General features: G+C 37.9%; 1 protein-coding gene across 2 annotated transcripts in view; it reads right to left on the bottom strand.

Annotated features, from left to right (window-relative positions):
• Window positions 1–14,210, bottom strand: part of LOC107045716 (single-minded homolog 2) — a 29,728-nt gene that overhangs the window by 5,643 nt on the left and 9,875 nt on the right. The window contains exons 1-5 of one of the 2 annotated variants that reach the window (XM_015268057.2): window positions 11,871–11,994; window positions 5,556–5,885; window positions 3,042–3,130; window positions 2,651–2,953; window positions 88–275 (exon numbers count right to left, since the gene is read on the bottom strand). In XM_015268057.2, the coding sequence (XP_015123543.2) occupies window positions 88–275; window positions 2,651–2,953; window positions 3,042–3,130; window positions 5,556–5,885; window positions 11,871–11,994 (1,034 nt within the window). Of the gene's footprint in view, window positions 1–87; window positions 276–2,650; window positions 2,954–3,041; window positions 3,131–5,555; window positions 5,886–11,870; window positions 11,995–14,210 lie in introns of those variants that run through there. The other variant, XM_015268066.1, reaches the window with a different exon arrangement.

Raw genomic sequence — 14,210 nt, 5'->3', positions numbered from 1 at the left:
CTGGTAATAAACGAAAAAAATCAACTATCCCGGTGGATTTCACCCTCACTTATGTGTACATTTTTTTAAATGATTTTTTCTACATACCTGACATCGAGAAATATGAGTTTGAAATCCAGCGATGCGCGGAACATGAACATATTGTGATGAAGTTTTATCTCCGTTATTGCCGAGGGCGGCAGGGAGTGACCTACGGCAACCAGACCGATTGTTTGGTACTCCTCGTAGGAAGGACCACGGGCAATGACTTTTAAATAGCCAGAGCAGTGAATCACCTGAGGAAGAGAAAAATTAGGGGAGAGAGATGTAACAATTGTCCCCTCGAAATTATTTAGTTCTGCCCATAACACAGTTTTCGGCAAGAAAGTTGTAGTTCCCTCTTGAAATTATCATGTGTTCCATGCACACGGAGAGAAATGTTCAGTAAAAATTACGGAACTCACAATTCTCTCACCGATTACGGAATCCACTCAGAAAATTTAAGTGACGGTATCGTAATTTTTCACCGGAGATTCACATAAAAATTACGGAACGCTCTGGAAAAATTCCGTGACAGTTGCGTAAAATTTCCTACAACCACATTTCGCTCCGGAATTACGAAAAAGATACGTAATTTTTATTGAATATTTCTTTCCGTGCAGGAATGCGAAAAAATTACATGACACGTCAGTGACGGTCATGTGACATGGCCAACCATGACAATTTATTGTTACATGAGACAAACGTGACTGTTTTACCCCGTGACCGTCACATCCCATCTAATTAGTGGCACCCCAGGTGGAGGCAACTAGTTCGAAATTCGAAAATTCCCCATGATTCCCTCCATCAGTGAACAATCACAAAGCGTCAACATGCGCGTCAGTTGTATTTCAGTTTAGAAAAGAAAAATCAGTGGCGAGTTTATTGACTAAGTGTGATTTTTCTCACTGGGAATGGTCGAACAGTTGAAATCAATGAATAAAATAAATGATTTCGCACCAATTTTTCATCACAATTTTTGACATGATATTCATCTGAAAATTACACACAGTTTCGAAAGCGGATACTCTACGGAAATTTTCAACTGAAAAATTCATTCCACATTCAGCATTCTTTCCCTGAAGGCCTTCAGACGATGGGCGCATTTAGCAAGTAAACGCTTGCCCGAAAAACCGGTGCAGTTTGAAAATTTGTGACAAGATTTTGTAACAGACAAATTTATGACGGTCACATTACATCTAACGAGTTGATTATCATATGTGAGTCGACAGTGTGACCCAAATTATGACATGAAAAAACGTGACGTCACATGACCGTCATATTTTTGTAACCTGACAGATTTCAAAACGTGACGTCATTTCGCATCCCTGGTTTCACGGAAATTATAATCCAATTTTATTATTTATCATTCCATTTTCATAGAATTCATTGATTTAAATATGAAGTAAATGACTCATGGTACACCCTTTTATAAAACGATAGGGTAATTCAGGAGTGCAGCGGTAAAACGGTTTAAGTTGATTTAACCCTTAGCTGAGTTTTCGAGGAATATTTCCAAATCTAAGGCAAATAACGAAATTTTTGTAAAAACCTTTTGTATAGAGCAAATTAACGGCTAGAGAAAAGGTGGTGACAAAAATTTTGCTATCCCCCTTGGATTTCGAGATATTCATTGAAAACTGGTCAATAGCCAAAATCGACTTGAACGGTTTTACCGCGTCGCTACTGAATTATTGTTAAATTTCTCTCTCCGTGGAGATGAAAACAGAGTGGAGAGTTGAATTTCATTCTGCGTCTTGCGAGTTATTGACGCTCGTAGCGACACCGCTTCTGCTGCGCCTTTCCTCCTTATTCTCCTGTATATTTACATTTCTATTGACATGTGTACCTTCATTTTCCCCACATTCATTACTTCAGAGCTACGGATACTTCTTGAAAATTAAAAACTCTCCATTTCACCCCGCATTCTCTCACACGAATGCAACCCGTAAAAAAATCCTGCATTTAAATTGACGAGTTGCATAGAGTTAATAATTTCATTAGAATCCAGTGAAAATGCAGGGTGGCGAAAAAGTGCTTGAAAATTAGCAATTTCCAAGAATAAAGGGGAATAACAAGACGCGTAATTGGAAAAGGGGATAAAAGCTAGTGACACTAGTGATAATTTGCATGTGCATCTGCATCACAGATACGTGAAGATTTCAACGCCTCGTATTACCCAGAATGCATTCTGCAATTTCTCTTTGCACCTACTGTGGAATAAGAACAAGTGAAGCAAGTGGCACTTGACCATAAAAAAAATTACCAATTCCAGGGTGTACTCGTGTGATGACGGATATGGAATTAATTTGTTAGGCAGATTTTTTATGCAGTGACGAGAATGTCTCTCAAGTGTCAACTCTGACGCATGTGGAGCCAGCCACAAAGACCTTTGATTATTCTAAATCATTCGTATGAATTAATTCAATTGGCTATAGAATTGGATCACTACAGATACAAAAAGCTTGAGCATATGTTCAGCAATTTGGCTCAGTAAACACTTGCCCCTCCGCGCTCAATCACCCCATTCCTAATGACATGTAATTTGCCCCCGCCCCTTCCCCCAATTTATGGCTACGATTTTTCCAGAAATCGGAGGGTTGTAAGCAAGGGGATGAAAGTGATTTCTTACCTTCCATCCTGATGTTACTAATCCAGCATTTCTCTTCGCCAAAACGCACTTCATTCTGAGGAAGAAGGCACGCTCAAGCTCGATGTTACCGCGCGCATTGGGAGGGGGAAAGGCACGACCTGAACCGGGTAGGGGTAAGCTCAAAACATCGAGCATCTCGTTGTGATCTATAGGGTGAATGTACTCGAAGATACTGTTTCCGGTCAATTCGACTTGTGACAGACCCAGGTGGACACTTGCTGTTTCACTTATGTACATTATTTTACCGTCTGGAGCTACGACGAAGATGAAGCCATCCAGAGTCTAAAAACAGTAGAAGAGAGTTGAACATTTTTTTTATTGAGTTTTGAAGGATTTGATTGGACAGTTGATAGTTTGATCCTTGACGTACTTGGAGGAGGTAAGATCCTAGTTCTTTTATCGCAGCGTCTCGCGGATCATTGATCGCTGGTGTCGGAGCTCCCCATTCTGTTCCTAAACCTGCAGAAATCACCCCGAAAATTGTGTGTTAAAGTAACTCTATCGTTACACAAATTTGAAGATGTTCAAGAACTGCAAAGAATTTCCAGAAAACTCGATTAGGTGCGGAATCATGGATTTTTCTCAATTCAACGACCGGTTTGGATTTTTAAGGAAAATATGTTGAAAAGCAGAATTTATAAGGAGAAACTACTGTGAGTTTTAAAAGTGGCGGGCGATTGGAGTGATTTCTCATGCATTGAAGATCGATTGTATATGTCTAAAAACGAATAATTAGTGCAAAAAATTAATTGTTTATTGTTCGTTTGCCCCGCAGACGCTTACAATGTTAGAAATAGTCCAGGGCCTCCAATTTTTAGTTACAGAGGTTTTATTTTTCAAGATTTTTAAAAAAATGTGTACAATAACAATTACGAATTAGTTTTTTGAAATTCGACTCCTACACAGGTAATTTTGTTTTGTTTAATATAACAAATTGCGCCATTCACGTAAAATGGGCGGAAAAATTATCCTTAAAATATTTAAGGTATATTCTCGATTTAAGGATGTACTACACCCTTTCGGACAAAATTCACGTTTTTTTCATTTTTCTGACAAATTATTGATCGGATTGACGCTAAATAATATACACACAAAAAAAGCTAAACGTAAATTACGTTTTGATAAACGTAATTTACACTTAATGTCAATTAACGTCAATGTGATGTCTGGTGGATTTTTTTCCGTCATGAAAATCGGAATTAAGGCTTTAAAAAAACGTATTCTACGCACAAAATAAAGACGTTAATTACGCCTATACAAAGCGTATTTTACGTTTATTAAAACGTAATTTACGTTTAGCAAAGCGTCAATTACGTTTATCAAAAATACGAAAAAACCATCTTAATTTACGACGATTTTGAGCGAAATTTACGATCGCGAAATCGATTTCGCAAGAAAAATTACGCTCATAATCGTCACGAATTACGTTTATGTAATCGTAATTTACGGCGACTTTAAGCGTAATTTGCGCTTCAACTTCAAGCGTTAAAGACGACTTCTTAAACGTAATTTACGTTTAAGTTTTTTTGTGTGTACCGTTTTTGCGTTTTATCATTATTGGCAATCATTTTCCTGCATTTTTTCCAAAGTTTTATTTGGAAAAGGGATAATTTTCCAACGTCCATCAATTCCCCCTCAATCGAATTTCAATAAATTTCTAACTGCGGAATATGTAGACATTCTCTTATTCCCGAATTATACTGTTAGAAATCTTTTAAAATTTCATGGAAAATATGATAGTAATTCTCGTGAGATTGATATGGAATCGGATTTAGGGAAAAAATGGTTATGAAAGTTCAAGTTCTATATAGAATTCAAGGAAATTCATGAATTTTCAGTGGAACATGAATTATCAGAAACAAAATGATATGAATTTTCAATTTTTTTCTGCATCTTCTTGATTTTTATGAATTTTTACAGAATAATTCAGTAGTGAAGTGGTAAAACGGTACAAGTCAATTTTGAGTCTTGACCAGTTTTCGAGGAATATCTCGGAATCTAAGGGAGATGGCAAAATTTTTGTTATAACTTTTTTTGTGGAGCCGATGGAGTGCTACAACAAATGTAATTACGAAAATTTCGCTATCTGCCTTAGATTCGGAAATATTTCTCAAAAATTCAACTGGGAGATAAGTCGACGTAAACCCTTTTACCACTTCGCTACTGAATTGAACTGAAAAATCAAGTATTGTATTGATTTTCAGATCATTTGAACAGAAAATCAATGGAATATTTGATTCTTCAATGACAAGATTTCCTGAAATTTCAGTGGAACTTGAACACGATAAAAATTTCCGAAATTTGGCATGAAAAATTCAGACAAAAATTTTTAACAGCGTAATTCTCACATAAATACCACAAAAGAGAAGCGACAGATTATCTAATATAGTCATGACAAAAGTAGACACCCAAAACTCTCCAAAAAAGGTACATTAAATCGAACTTATAAAAGTATAAAGACGCATTTGTGTCTGGTGGTTGTTGGTTTATTCCGGAGGGATGCGGCCACTTGAAATTCAATTGGGGTTTTGAAGTTGAAACGACGTGTAAGGCCGGTCTACAAGGTTGGAATAAGTGGCATAGGAATAAGAGGGCGCGACAAAAAGGATGGGACACAGTGCTATTGTAACCGCTTTTACAACAGCCCCCATGCTTTGCTTACAAAGCACACTGTATGTGTGGCGGGAGGGTGGAAAAAAAAAAACTAACAATGCATCAAGTGCGCAATCACAGCCATCTCATCCGATACTATTTGCCCTTTACCCAACTAAAAAAGTGTCGTGTATCCTATCGATTGTCATTTCATAGTGAAGAGGCGTTTGAGAGAATGAAAGGAGTCCTAATGAATTGAATAACAAGGTATCACCGTGGTTGGTCTCCTTACCGTTTGGAAATACCGCGCGCATCTTGAGGTAACTTGTCGTCAATCTTATGACACTTGCTTTGTCCAATTGCGAGGTCGTTGCTGCTGGCAGTGGTAATAACTTAGCGAGCTCTTGGAACTCTGTGTTTTCTTTCTCGCGTCTCGAACGCGCTGCGTTCTTACTCTTCTCCTTCATTACACCGCCCTGTGGTGGATTGCCCAAGCAATTGTGCTGATGTGAATTTATCGAGGGATCCTCGTTGTTGTTGTTTAGGTGTGAATTGTTATTATTTTGATGGTCCAAGTGATGGCTGTAATTCAGGTCCACGGTGTCTGATGGGGCACAGTGACCTAAGTTCAAAGCAAAGAATAATTTTATTGATTGGAAATCTGGAGGTATCTGATGATTTTTTTTGTGATACCTGCCTTAAAAGTGCAATTTTCAAAACGGTTTAGTGTGCGTAAAGCGGTTGTTTTTCGCACGGCGTGTGTAAAGTGAATGCTCGTACACGGAGAGAAATATTCAGTAAAAATTACGGAACTCTCACTTCACTCACCGATTACGGAATCGACTCAAAAAATTTAAGTGACGCGATCGTAATTTTTCACAAGAGATTCAGATAAAAATTACGGAACGCTCCGGAAAAATTCCGTGTCAGTTCCATAAAATTTCTTACAACCACATTTCGCTCCGGGATTACGGAAAAGATACGTAATTTTTATTGAATATTTCTCTCCGTGTACAGAAAAACAACCACATTACCCCCACTACACTACCCGAGTAGAAATTTCGTCGGTTTATCATCAGTTATCTATCCGTTGCAACCGACATGGTCACCGGTTCCACATAGGTTTCAATCTACAAGGAACTCACGGAAACGTCACGCAATTACCTCACAAGTTACACGTATGTAACCCATCAAAAACCCGCATGATTATTTATTCATCTAATTATTATTAACAATTTGTCAATGATGAATAACTCATTAATTGCCATGAAAAAGCATGCCCAATGATAAGAATTGATTTATATACGCAGAAAAAGAAAAAAAAATCACATTTTCGGTGAGTGGTCGCCCATCCAATTCCGAACCGTACTCGATGTTACTTAACTTTGATGATCGTCTGCTGTGCTGAAGTCCAAGTCCACTATCCTGTAATTCTTGGGAATATAACATTCCGACATGCCAGATAAGGCGAGCATTCTTATTCTCTGACGATTGACTTATGATTATTATGCCTAAACCTTAATTCTGACCCTTATTTTTTATCTTTATTTCCGACCATTATTGCTGGCCCTTATTAATGAACCTTATTCCTGACCCTTGAGACCCTCAATTTTGACTTTCCATTCTGACCCTCGTGACCCTTATTTCTGACGTCTATTGTTTATCCCCATTTTTGACCCTCATGACCCCTATTTCTGACGTGTATTTTTGACTCTCATTTCTGACCCTCGTAACCCTTATTTCTGACGTCTATTGTTTATCCCCATTTGTGACCCTCATGACCCGTATTTCTGACGTTTATTTCTGATCCTTATTTTTGACCTTCATTTCTGACTGTTGATTTTGACCCTTATTCAGTGTACTGATGAGTTCTCGACCAGTTATGCCCGGCTGGACTTGGATAATTGAATGCCGTTAACACTTTATAAGGGACAAATAAGTTACAAACGGGTTGAGCTACGTGAGTTAGTAATCGGTGGTGAACTCATCTGTAACCGACAATAATCGTCCCTACGAATATTGTTGCGTTTGGAACCTACGGGTTACACGTCAGGTACAACCTACGAGTCAGTAACCCGCAACAAACTCATAGGTTCCCAATGAACGTTAGGGGCTCCCGACGAAATTTCTACTCGGGTAAGAGAAAAATCGACATAATATCGCAAAAATAATTTCTTGAGCGAAAACCATCGGTACTCTTCGGGCTAAGAAAGTTACTGAATGAAAAGGTGATGTTTTTTTTCGAAATGAAATAATATTCCTCAAAAGGCAAGAATAGTTTAACAGAAGGAAAAGAAGATATTTTCGATCTAGAGGTTTTCCTCTGCATAAACTCTCTATTTATTCAATATGAAAGTCTCTCATTCATGATTCACTGAATCGGAGCTTTTACTATTTTTAGTCATTTTCTCATTTTCTGACACGAAAAAACCGATTTTTTGTGGCAAGAAATTCTCACTTTATCATGAAATGTTCATGCCCAAGCCATGAACACTTCACCAAAATCTGGCATTGTCTGACACATTATCCAGAGTTCTTATCCCAAGAAATTTATCCTCAAGAGATGAGATATTTGGCACAAGAAATTAGTTTTGTGATATTATGATGATATTTCTCTCAGTGTACCGTTCCGAACAGTGAACTCGGCAGGTACCACAAAAAATATGATGTTTTACACGTGAGTGTGAAAAAGTGGAACTTCACGCACTAGTAACACTATAGTATCCTGGTTCGAAAGGAGAGCAGTAAATTTGGATATCTTTGGAGATTGTATTCGTCAAATCCGAAATTTCTAATCGTTTGTGTCAGGATAAATCATGTTGGCTTCACCCCACGAAAAAAATATGTTTTCGCCACTAGGCCCGATAAACCGCGATTTTAACCCTAAATCGCGTTTTTCGGGCCTAATGACAAAAAATATTGTTCGATACACAGCCGTGGGGACTTTTCTACCTCATATGATTACAGAACTCGCTTTCGGCTCGTCCTGTAACCTCATATTCGCCAGAAAAGTTCCTCACGGCCTAGTGTCGAAATGTACTAATCCGAACAATTATATAGGGTGTCCCAAAATGAAATGTCATCCTCGTGAGGGTAATTCGGGGGGCTCGTTTGGAGACGAAAATTTTAATAACATTTTTTTTCCGACGCTTTATTTGAAGATTACACAGCAAAAACGAATGTCTGAATTTCACGCAAAAAGAACGTCTGAATAGAATGAAAATTTCTCTGAATTTCGAACACGAATTAAGATATTTGGGCACATGTTCGTCTGAAATTCAGACACATTTTCGTTTTATTCAGACGTTTTCTAGGGTTTGAAAAATGTCTACAAAAGGTGTGTGAAATTCAGACATTAGTTTTTGCTGCGTATTGATAAAAAAACGAAGTTCAGCCGCAAAACATCACCCCGTGAAAAATCCATATCTTCTCCGTCACTTGAGTTGGACGAATGGAAAAGATGGCAATCGATTGAGCATTCAATGCGCAATAGATTATTAGGGATTTTCTTTCTTTATTGCCAAAACGTGGTGAGAAAAACTGAGACAAAAATCACCGCGACGTTTGGATCCAACACGCGATGTGACCCTGAAAATCAAAGTCCACGTAAAAAATCCATATCTTCTCTCTCATTCGATATCGAGGGATGAGATTGATTAGAATCGATAGGACATCCAATGCCTCCGCCCGACCGCATTATTTGTTATTTGATAACTCTTAAACAAAGCGTCGGAGAGAAAATTGTTATAAGAGTTTTCGTCACCAAATGAGCCCCCCGAACTATCCTCACGAGGATGATGTTTCATTTTGGGACACCCTGTATATCGAATATATGTACGATATATTTTAAATTTATTTTTGGAAAAAATGACCCCGTGTAGATCAATTTCTGTCTTTAGAAGGTCTTCTAGAAATTTTGGGAAGAATCTTCGAAAGATTATGTAGAAGATCTGCTTGGTGACCCAAAAAGATTCTTCAGAAGACAAAATTTTAAGGGTCAAAATTTTCAAAGTCCAAAATTCAGGGTTTAGTAATTTGAGCGTCAAAAAAGTAAAGATCAAAGGAGTAAGGATCGAAAATTAAAATTGTCTTTAGAAGATTTTGTCTTCTGAAGAATCTTTTTGGGTCACCAAGCAGATCTTCTACATAATCTTTCGAAGATTCTTCCCAAGATTTCTAGAAGACCTTCTAAAGACAGAAATTTTTCTACACGGGGATGTATATGAAATATATGTTGAATATTTACGTGCACATATATGTACATGTAATTGATATATGTCTCATATATGTGTTTTCCGTGCGGGCTGGAGTTCGAATATGGTATTTTTAGACCATGTCCGGATGTATGTATGTATGTACTTACGTATGTGCATGTGTGTATATAACCGATCGTCTTTTGGTGATAATTGAAAAAATAGTTGTTTAAATGAATCTAATTATGTTTTCAAATATCTTCCCAATGCCATTTTGACCGAGTTCGATCATGAGATTGATTGCATCGCCTGTTGTTGAAAAAAATTATTTCGAGGTCAATATTTTTGGGGCAATGTTGTCTGCCAACATTGAGGCTTTGTCCATAAATAGAATTCAATAAATTACTGAATTCAATTTAAAATCCATCGTTATAGAAATTCCGTTCGGAAGCAAATTGCTAATTAATTACAAAAATATATTAGTAGAATTAGATTGTTTTTCAACAATAGCTGACACAATAATTGAGATTTCTTCTTTTTAACTAATTTTGTCAGATTTTCAACTTAATTCAATGTTATTACACGATCATTATTCTTTTTACAGTTCTATCTCTCTCCTCAGACATTCGATAAAATGATCAGAAAGCTCACTTTCAAGAAAATTCATGAAAAAATCGAAATTTTCAGTAATCATCATAAAAATCAAATCAACCAATATAGCAATCGTAATCACTTTTTAACTTCGATTTAGCGGCATTAAAACCAACATTTTAAGCTATGATTGAATTCATTTGAAACATAATATTCAAAGATATCCCCGGAATTCTGATTTTCAAAAAATACAAAATATTTTGCAAATTTCCAAATAAATCAAAATAACGATTATTGCTGTCGCCTTCATCGACGAACTCGGTTAAAAGAACATCCAAACAAATTTTTCAAGTCATCATTCAATCAATTCAGAACATTTTTCTTTAGTTATCGTAGGACAACCGATTTTTATCGGAATTTAGAAAATTCGATAATTAAAAAAAATAATCGATAAATTAAATTTTAATTAATGGCGATTGATAGGGCTCAACAATACCTACATTTGAAAACAAAAAAAGATTAAATTCGATCTGTTCATTAGGGAACAATTGAAGAAAAACTTTGTTACATATGTACACACACGTACGGACGAGGTTTAACAATTGCATTTTCGGACTTTTATACTTTCGGATTATACTGGGTCGATATAACACAAAAAATCCAAAACTAAACCGACCGATTACAAAGCTCCATTCATTCGGAAGCAGAAAGGACTCATTTCACCTTGCTGCTGCGCAATACTGAAATTTGATGAATAGCACTAGTGATGCCACGAGACATTTCATGAGAAATTACAAGACAAAACTTTGGAGAGATCATCTCGGTCTCAATGAACATGGAAATCTTTGCTCTTGTCTCAGTTTCAAAATACGCAATATCAACTCCTCTCGTGATGACTCCGAATCAATTTATTTCATCTCTGTTTCCATTTTTTTCGCGTTTTTTATATGTAGAAAACCGAGTCGAGACAAACCGAGACAAAAGCCGAGATTTTATACTAAAAAAAAAAACGAAAAACTTGAGACCGAGACGAAATAAATTGACTCGGAGTCATCACAAGAGGAGTCGATACTGCGTATTTCGAGACTGAGACGAGAACAATGATTTCCATGTTCATTGAGAACGAGATCATCTCTCCAAAGTTTTGTCTCGTAAAGTGTCTCGCGGCATCACTAAATAACACGCTTTATTTCAAGTTTCTATAGAAGCCTAACTTTTTTAAAATGCACCTTCCACTTCGTACCTCTGAAATTCCATCTTCAAAAATTCTGTATGAAAATATGGCCTTTTTTTCAACCATCATGACATCATTAAAAGTTAAAAAATCCAGACGGGGGAGGAAACGAGGCGGATAAGAGAGCATCTCTCCCTCGGTGAAAAAAAATTCCAATGTCCTAACGAACTTCTTGACAATGGAAATTTATCGTGAATAATTCATGAAAAAATGAAGCTTCATTCTGCGTATAATTGAAGTACATGGCAGAGGTATAAAACGCAAAAGGGCCCCAGCCAGTCTCGATGGGGCTGTTCTCTGCAGCGTGGATGCATGCATCGTCACACCAAGAGGTGAGAGTTTCTCTCACTGATAAACCGTAACGTCGTATCCCGTTTTTTAACATGTGAAATTTTTTCTCTCTTTCTCTTCGCGTTGCCAATTCACCTCGACGACGGCTCTCAGTTACACACAATTTCTCATACTGAATTCGCGGAACTCCCATTGAGGGCCAGTCATGCTGGGATACGTGTGCGTGTATGTGTTTGTATATTTACTACCTAATTTAGGTGTGCAGAAAATTATGTACGGATTTTATGTTTGTGTATACCTTCGACTAGACGAACTGTTTTTCTTTGGAGTGCCTGTTTCTGTCGCCAGCTCGCGACGTATGGGTCACTCGCGAGAACAACATTGGAACCGATACGTCCATGACGCTCAATCATCGGTGCCATTATTTATAATAAATGTATTTTTAATTACTGCAAAATGTCAAAATCACAATCTTATTGATTTCATTTATTGTCACTGGTTTATTGGATTTTTTGATAACTTATTGACTAATATAATTTTAAAATTCCACTGCACGTCAGGTTTCCACACAAAATAGTTGAATGAGAATTGTAAAAAAAGGCTGTAAAAAAGTAAATGTCAAAGCTCAGAGGGAGCCTCACGATTTGACCACTGGCACTTGAGTTTCTCGACTGGTACCAGCTTTGGGGGACACGTTTTAGCTGTAGATTTTCGAGACCGCTGGTGGACCCAAAAGGGGGTTGTACACTGCACCCTCGGTGCGGAATAAGCTCCACCCTAGTGCGGGGCAAACGCTGGAGTATGAACGAGCACTGCCGAGGGTCTGGAGTATGGCTATGGGATTGTGGAAGAGAGAACGAGGATTATGGGAGAGGGGGACAGAGAGTGTGGGTAAACCTGGAGAGGCAGACATGGCGCATTTACCTTTTGCCGGGCGTTGAGGGGAGAACGAGGGAGAGCGAGAAAGACAGGAGGAGTGAGGATGTTTTGCGAGGGAGTGAGTCGTAGGAGGGAGGGAGAAGTTTAGTACAGAGTCTCTGGGAAAAATCCGAGTGAAGGAAGAGGTGAGAGCATTCAATGAAACAGGAACTGATTGGGATGTAGAAATTTTGCTGATAATTGAAATAAAAAATTGAAGATTTTACTCCTTTGCCGGCGAAAGGTGAAGGTTAAAGGGGAAAATGACCCTGTAAATAATCCCGGGGAAATCCCGTTTTTGATGGGAAACATGTGTTCTGGTAGTCGTATTTCAATAGCCGGTGCGCGCAGACGGGTCAGGAAATAAAACCCTGGAGACAGGTAGGCGACATCTAATACGAAACATGTGTTGGAACTTTTAAAAGTCCTCTGTTCAATGACTACTCGGGGTCTTCCTACGTTGTATCCCTCTGTATTTATTTTGCACCTTAAATTTTCAAGTTTCAGAGATGAACCTACACTGTCCTACACTGGCAAGAAACATCCGACAGGTCTTAACCTGCGACAACCATATGGTTTGAGATATCTTACTATTCTTTTTTTTGTCATTTGGGGGAAATGTTTAGCTCAGGGGTTACTTGACATTTTCAGATTTTTGTTTCAATGAGCCGATCATTATCCGGAGGTGAATACTGATGCGCCTCTGAAGGGTGCGAATGCCTTTTTGGGGACCAACTGGGGTCGAGGATTGAACCGGGGAAATCCCCACTTCTCCAGAAATGAGGCCGGGGTTTTTTCGGAAGAATTCAATCCAATTTACAGGAATTGCAGCCGGAGATTTAACTGGGATTATTCAGATGAAGGAATCTCCAGATGTAGTTTTTTTTCAGAATAAATAAATTGCTAGAAGTCAGCAGTCGAAATTAACATGAGCAGAGAGCTTCCAATAAAAGTAGGAATGAATCTTTTTTTTTTCATCAAAATGACGTGTTTACAAAACAGGAGCAATGCCCTGAAACAATTCCAATACTCTTCACTGAGAGGTTTTCTGATGTGCTGAATGAATTGAGTTGTACACAATCAGTTAAGTTTATTTGGCAAGTAATTGATAAGTCCTTCTAGTGAATACATCAGTTCAGGGAATTAGGGAATTAAACTTTATCGTGCAAAGTAAGGAAGAGTAGGACAAAATGAATCAGCGGGGCAGAATGAAACAGCCGAAAAACGACTATTTGACGCAATTCAAGCAAAACAATTTTTTTTTTGTCAACTTTTGGGTATTAACTTGTTATTATTATTAGGAGTACTGATGAAAATAATAATTTTCGACATTTCGGCCGTAAGACACCGCTTTACGGACGCTACACGACCGTAAATCCCTGGCTACGCCCGTTATGACAAAAAATATTAGTCGACATACGACCTAAAAAAACCTTTCTAGTTCACATGATTGCAACTCTTGTCTTCGGCTAGGGCTAACTAGGGCAAACTCATACCCGCCAGAATAGTATATTTCGATACGAGTGAGACCGAATTTTCACGAGTGTGAAGTTGGCGGCCCGAGGCGAAACCGAAGGCTACTAACCACAGTCGTGAAAAATCCTTTTCATCACGCTGTGACGAAAAGTGAACTTTTCGGCACCCTCCGCGTGCCTAAAAGTCCAATTTCCGCCACATTGTGATGAAAAATATTGTTCGTAACTCGTGAAAAAATGTTTTT

This window comes from Diachasma alloeum, unplaced genomic scaffold (assembly GCF_001412515.2).
Source record: "Diachasma alloeum isolate Michigan unplaced genomic scaffold, Dall2.0 Dall_scaffold_00181, whole genome shotgun sequence".
NCBI lineage: Eukaryota > Metazoa > Arthropoda > Insecta > Hymenoptera > Braconidae > Diachasma > Diachasma alloeum.
The sequence above is the reverse complement of the archived record's forward strand: the minus strand, read 5'-3'. Positions and strand labels throughout refer to the sequence as shown.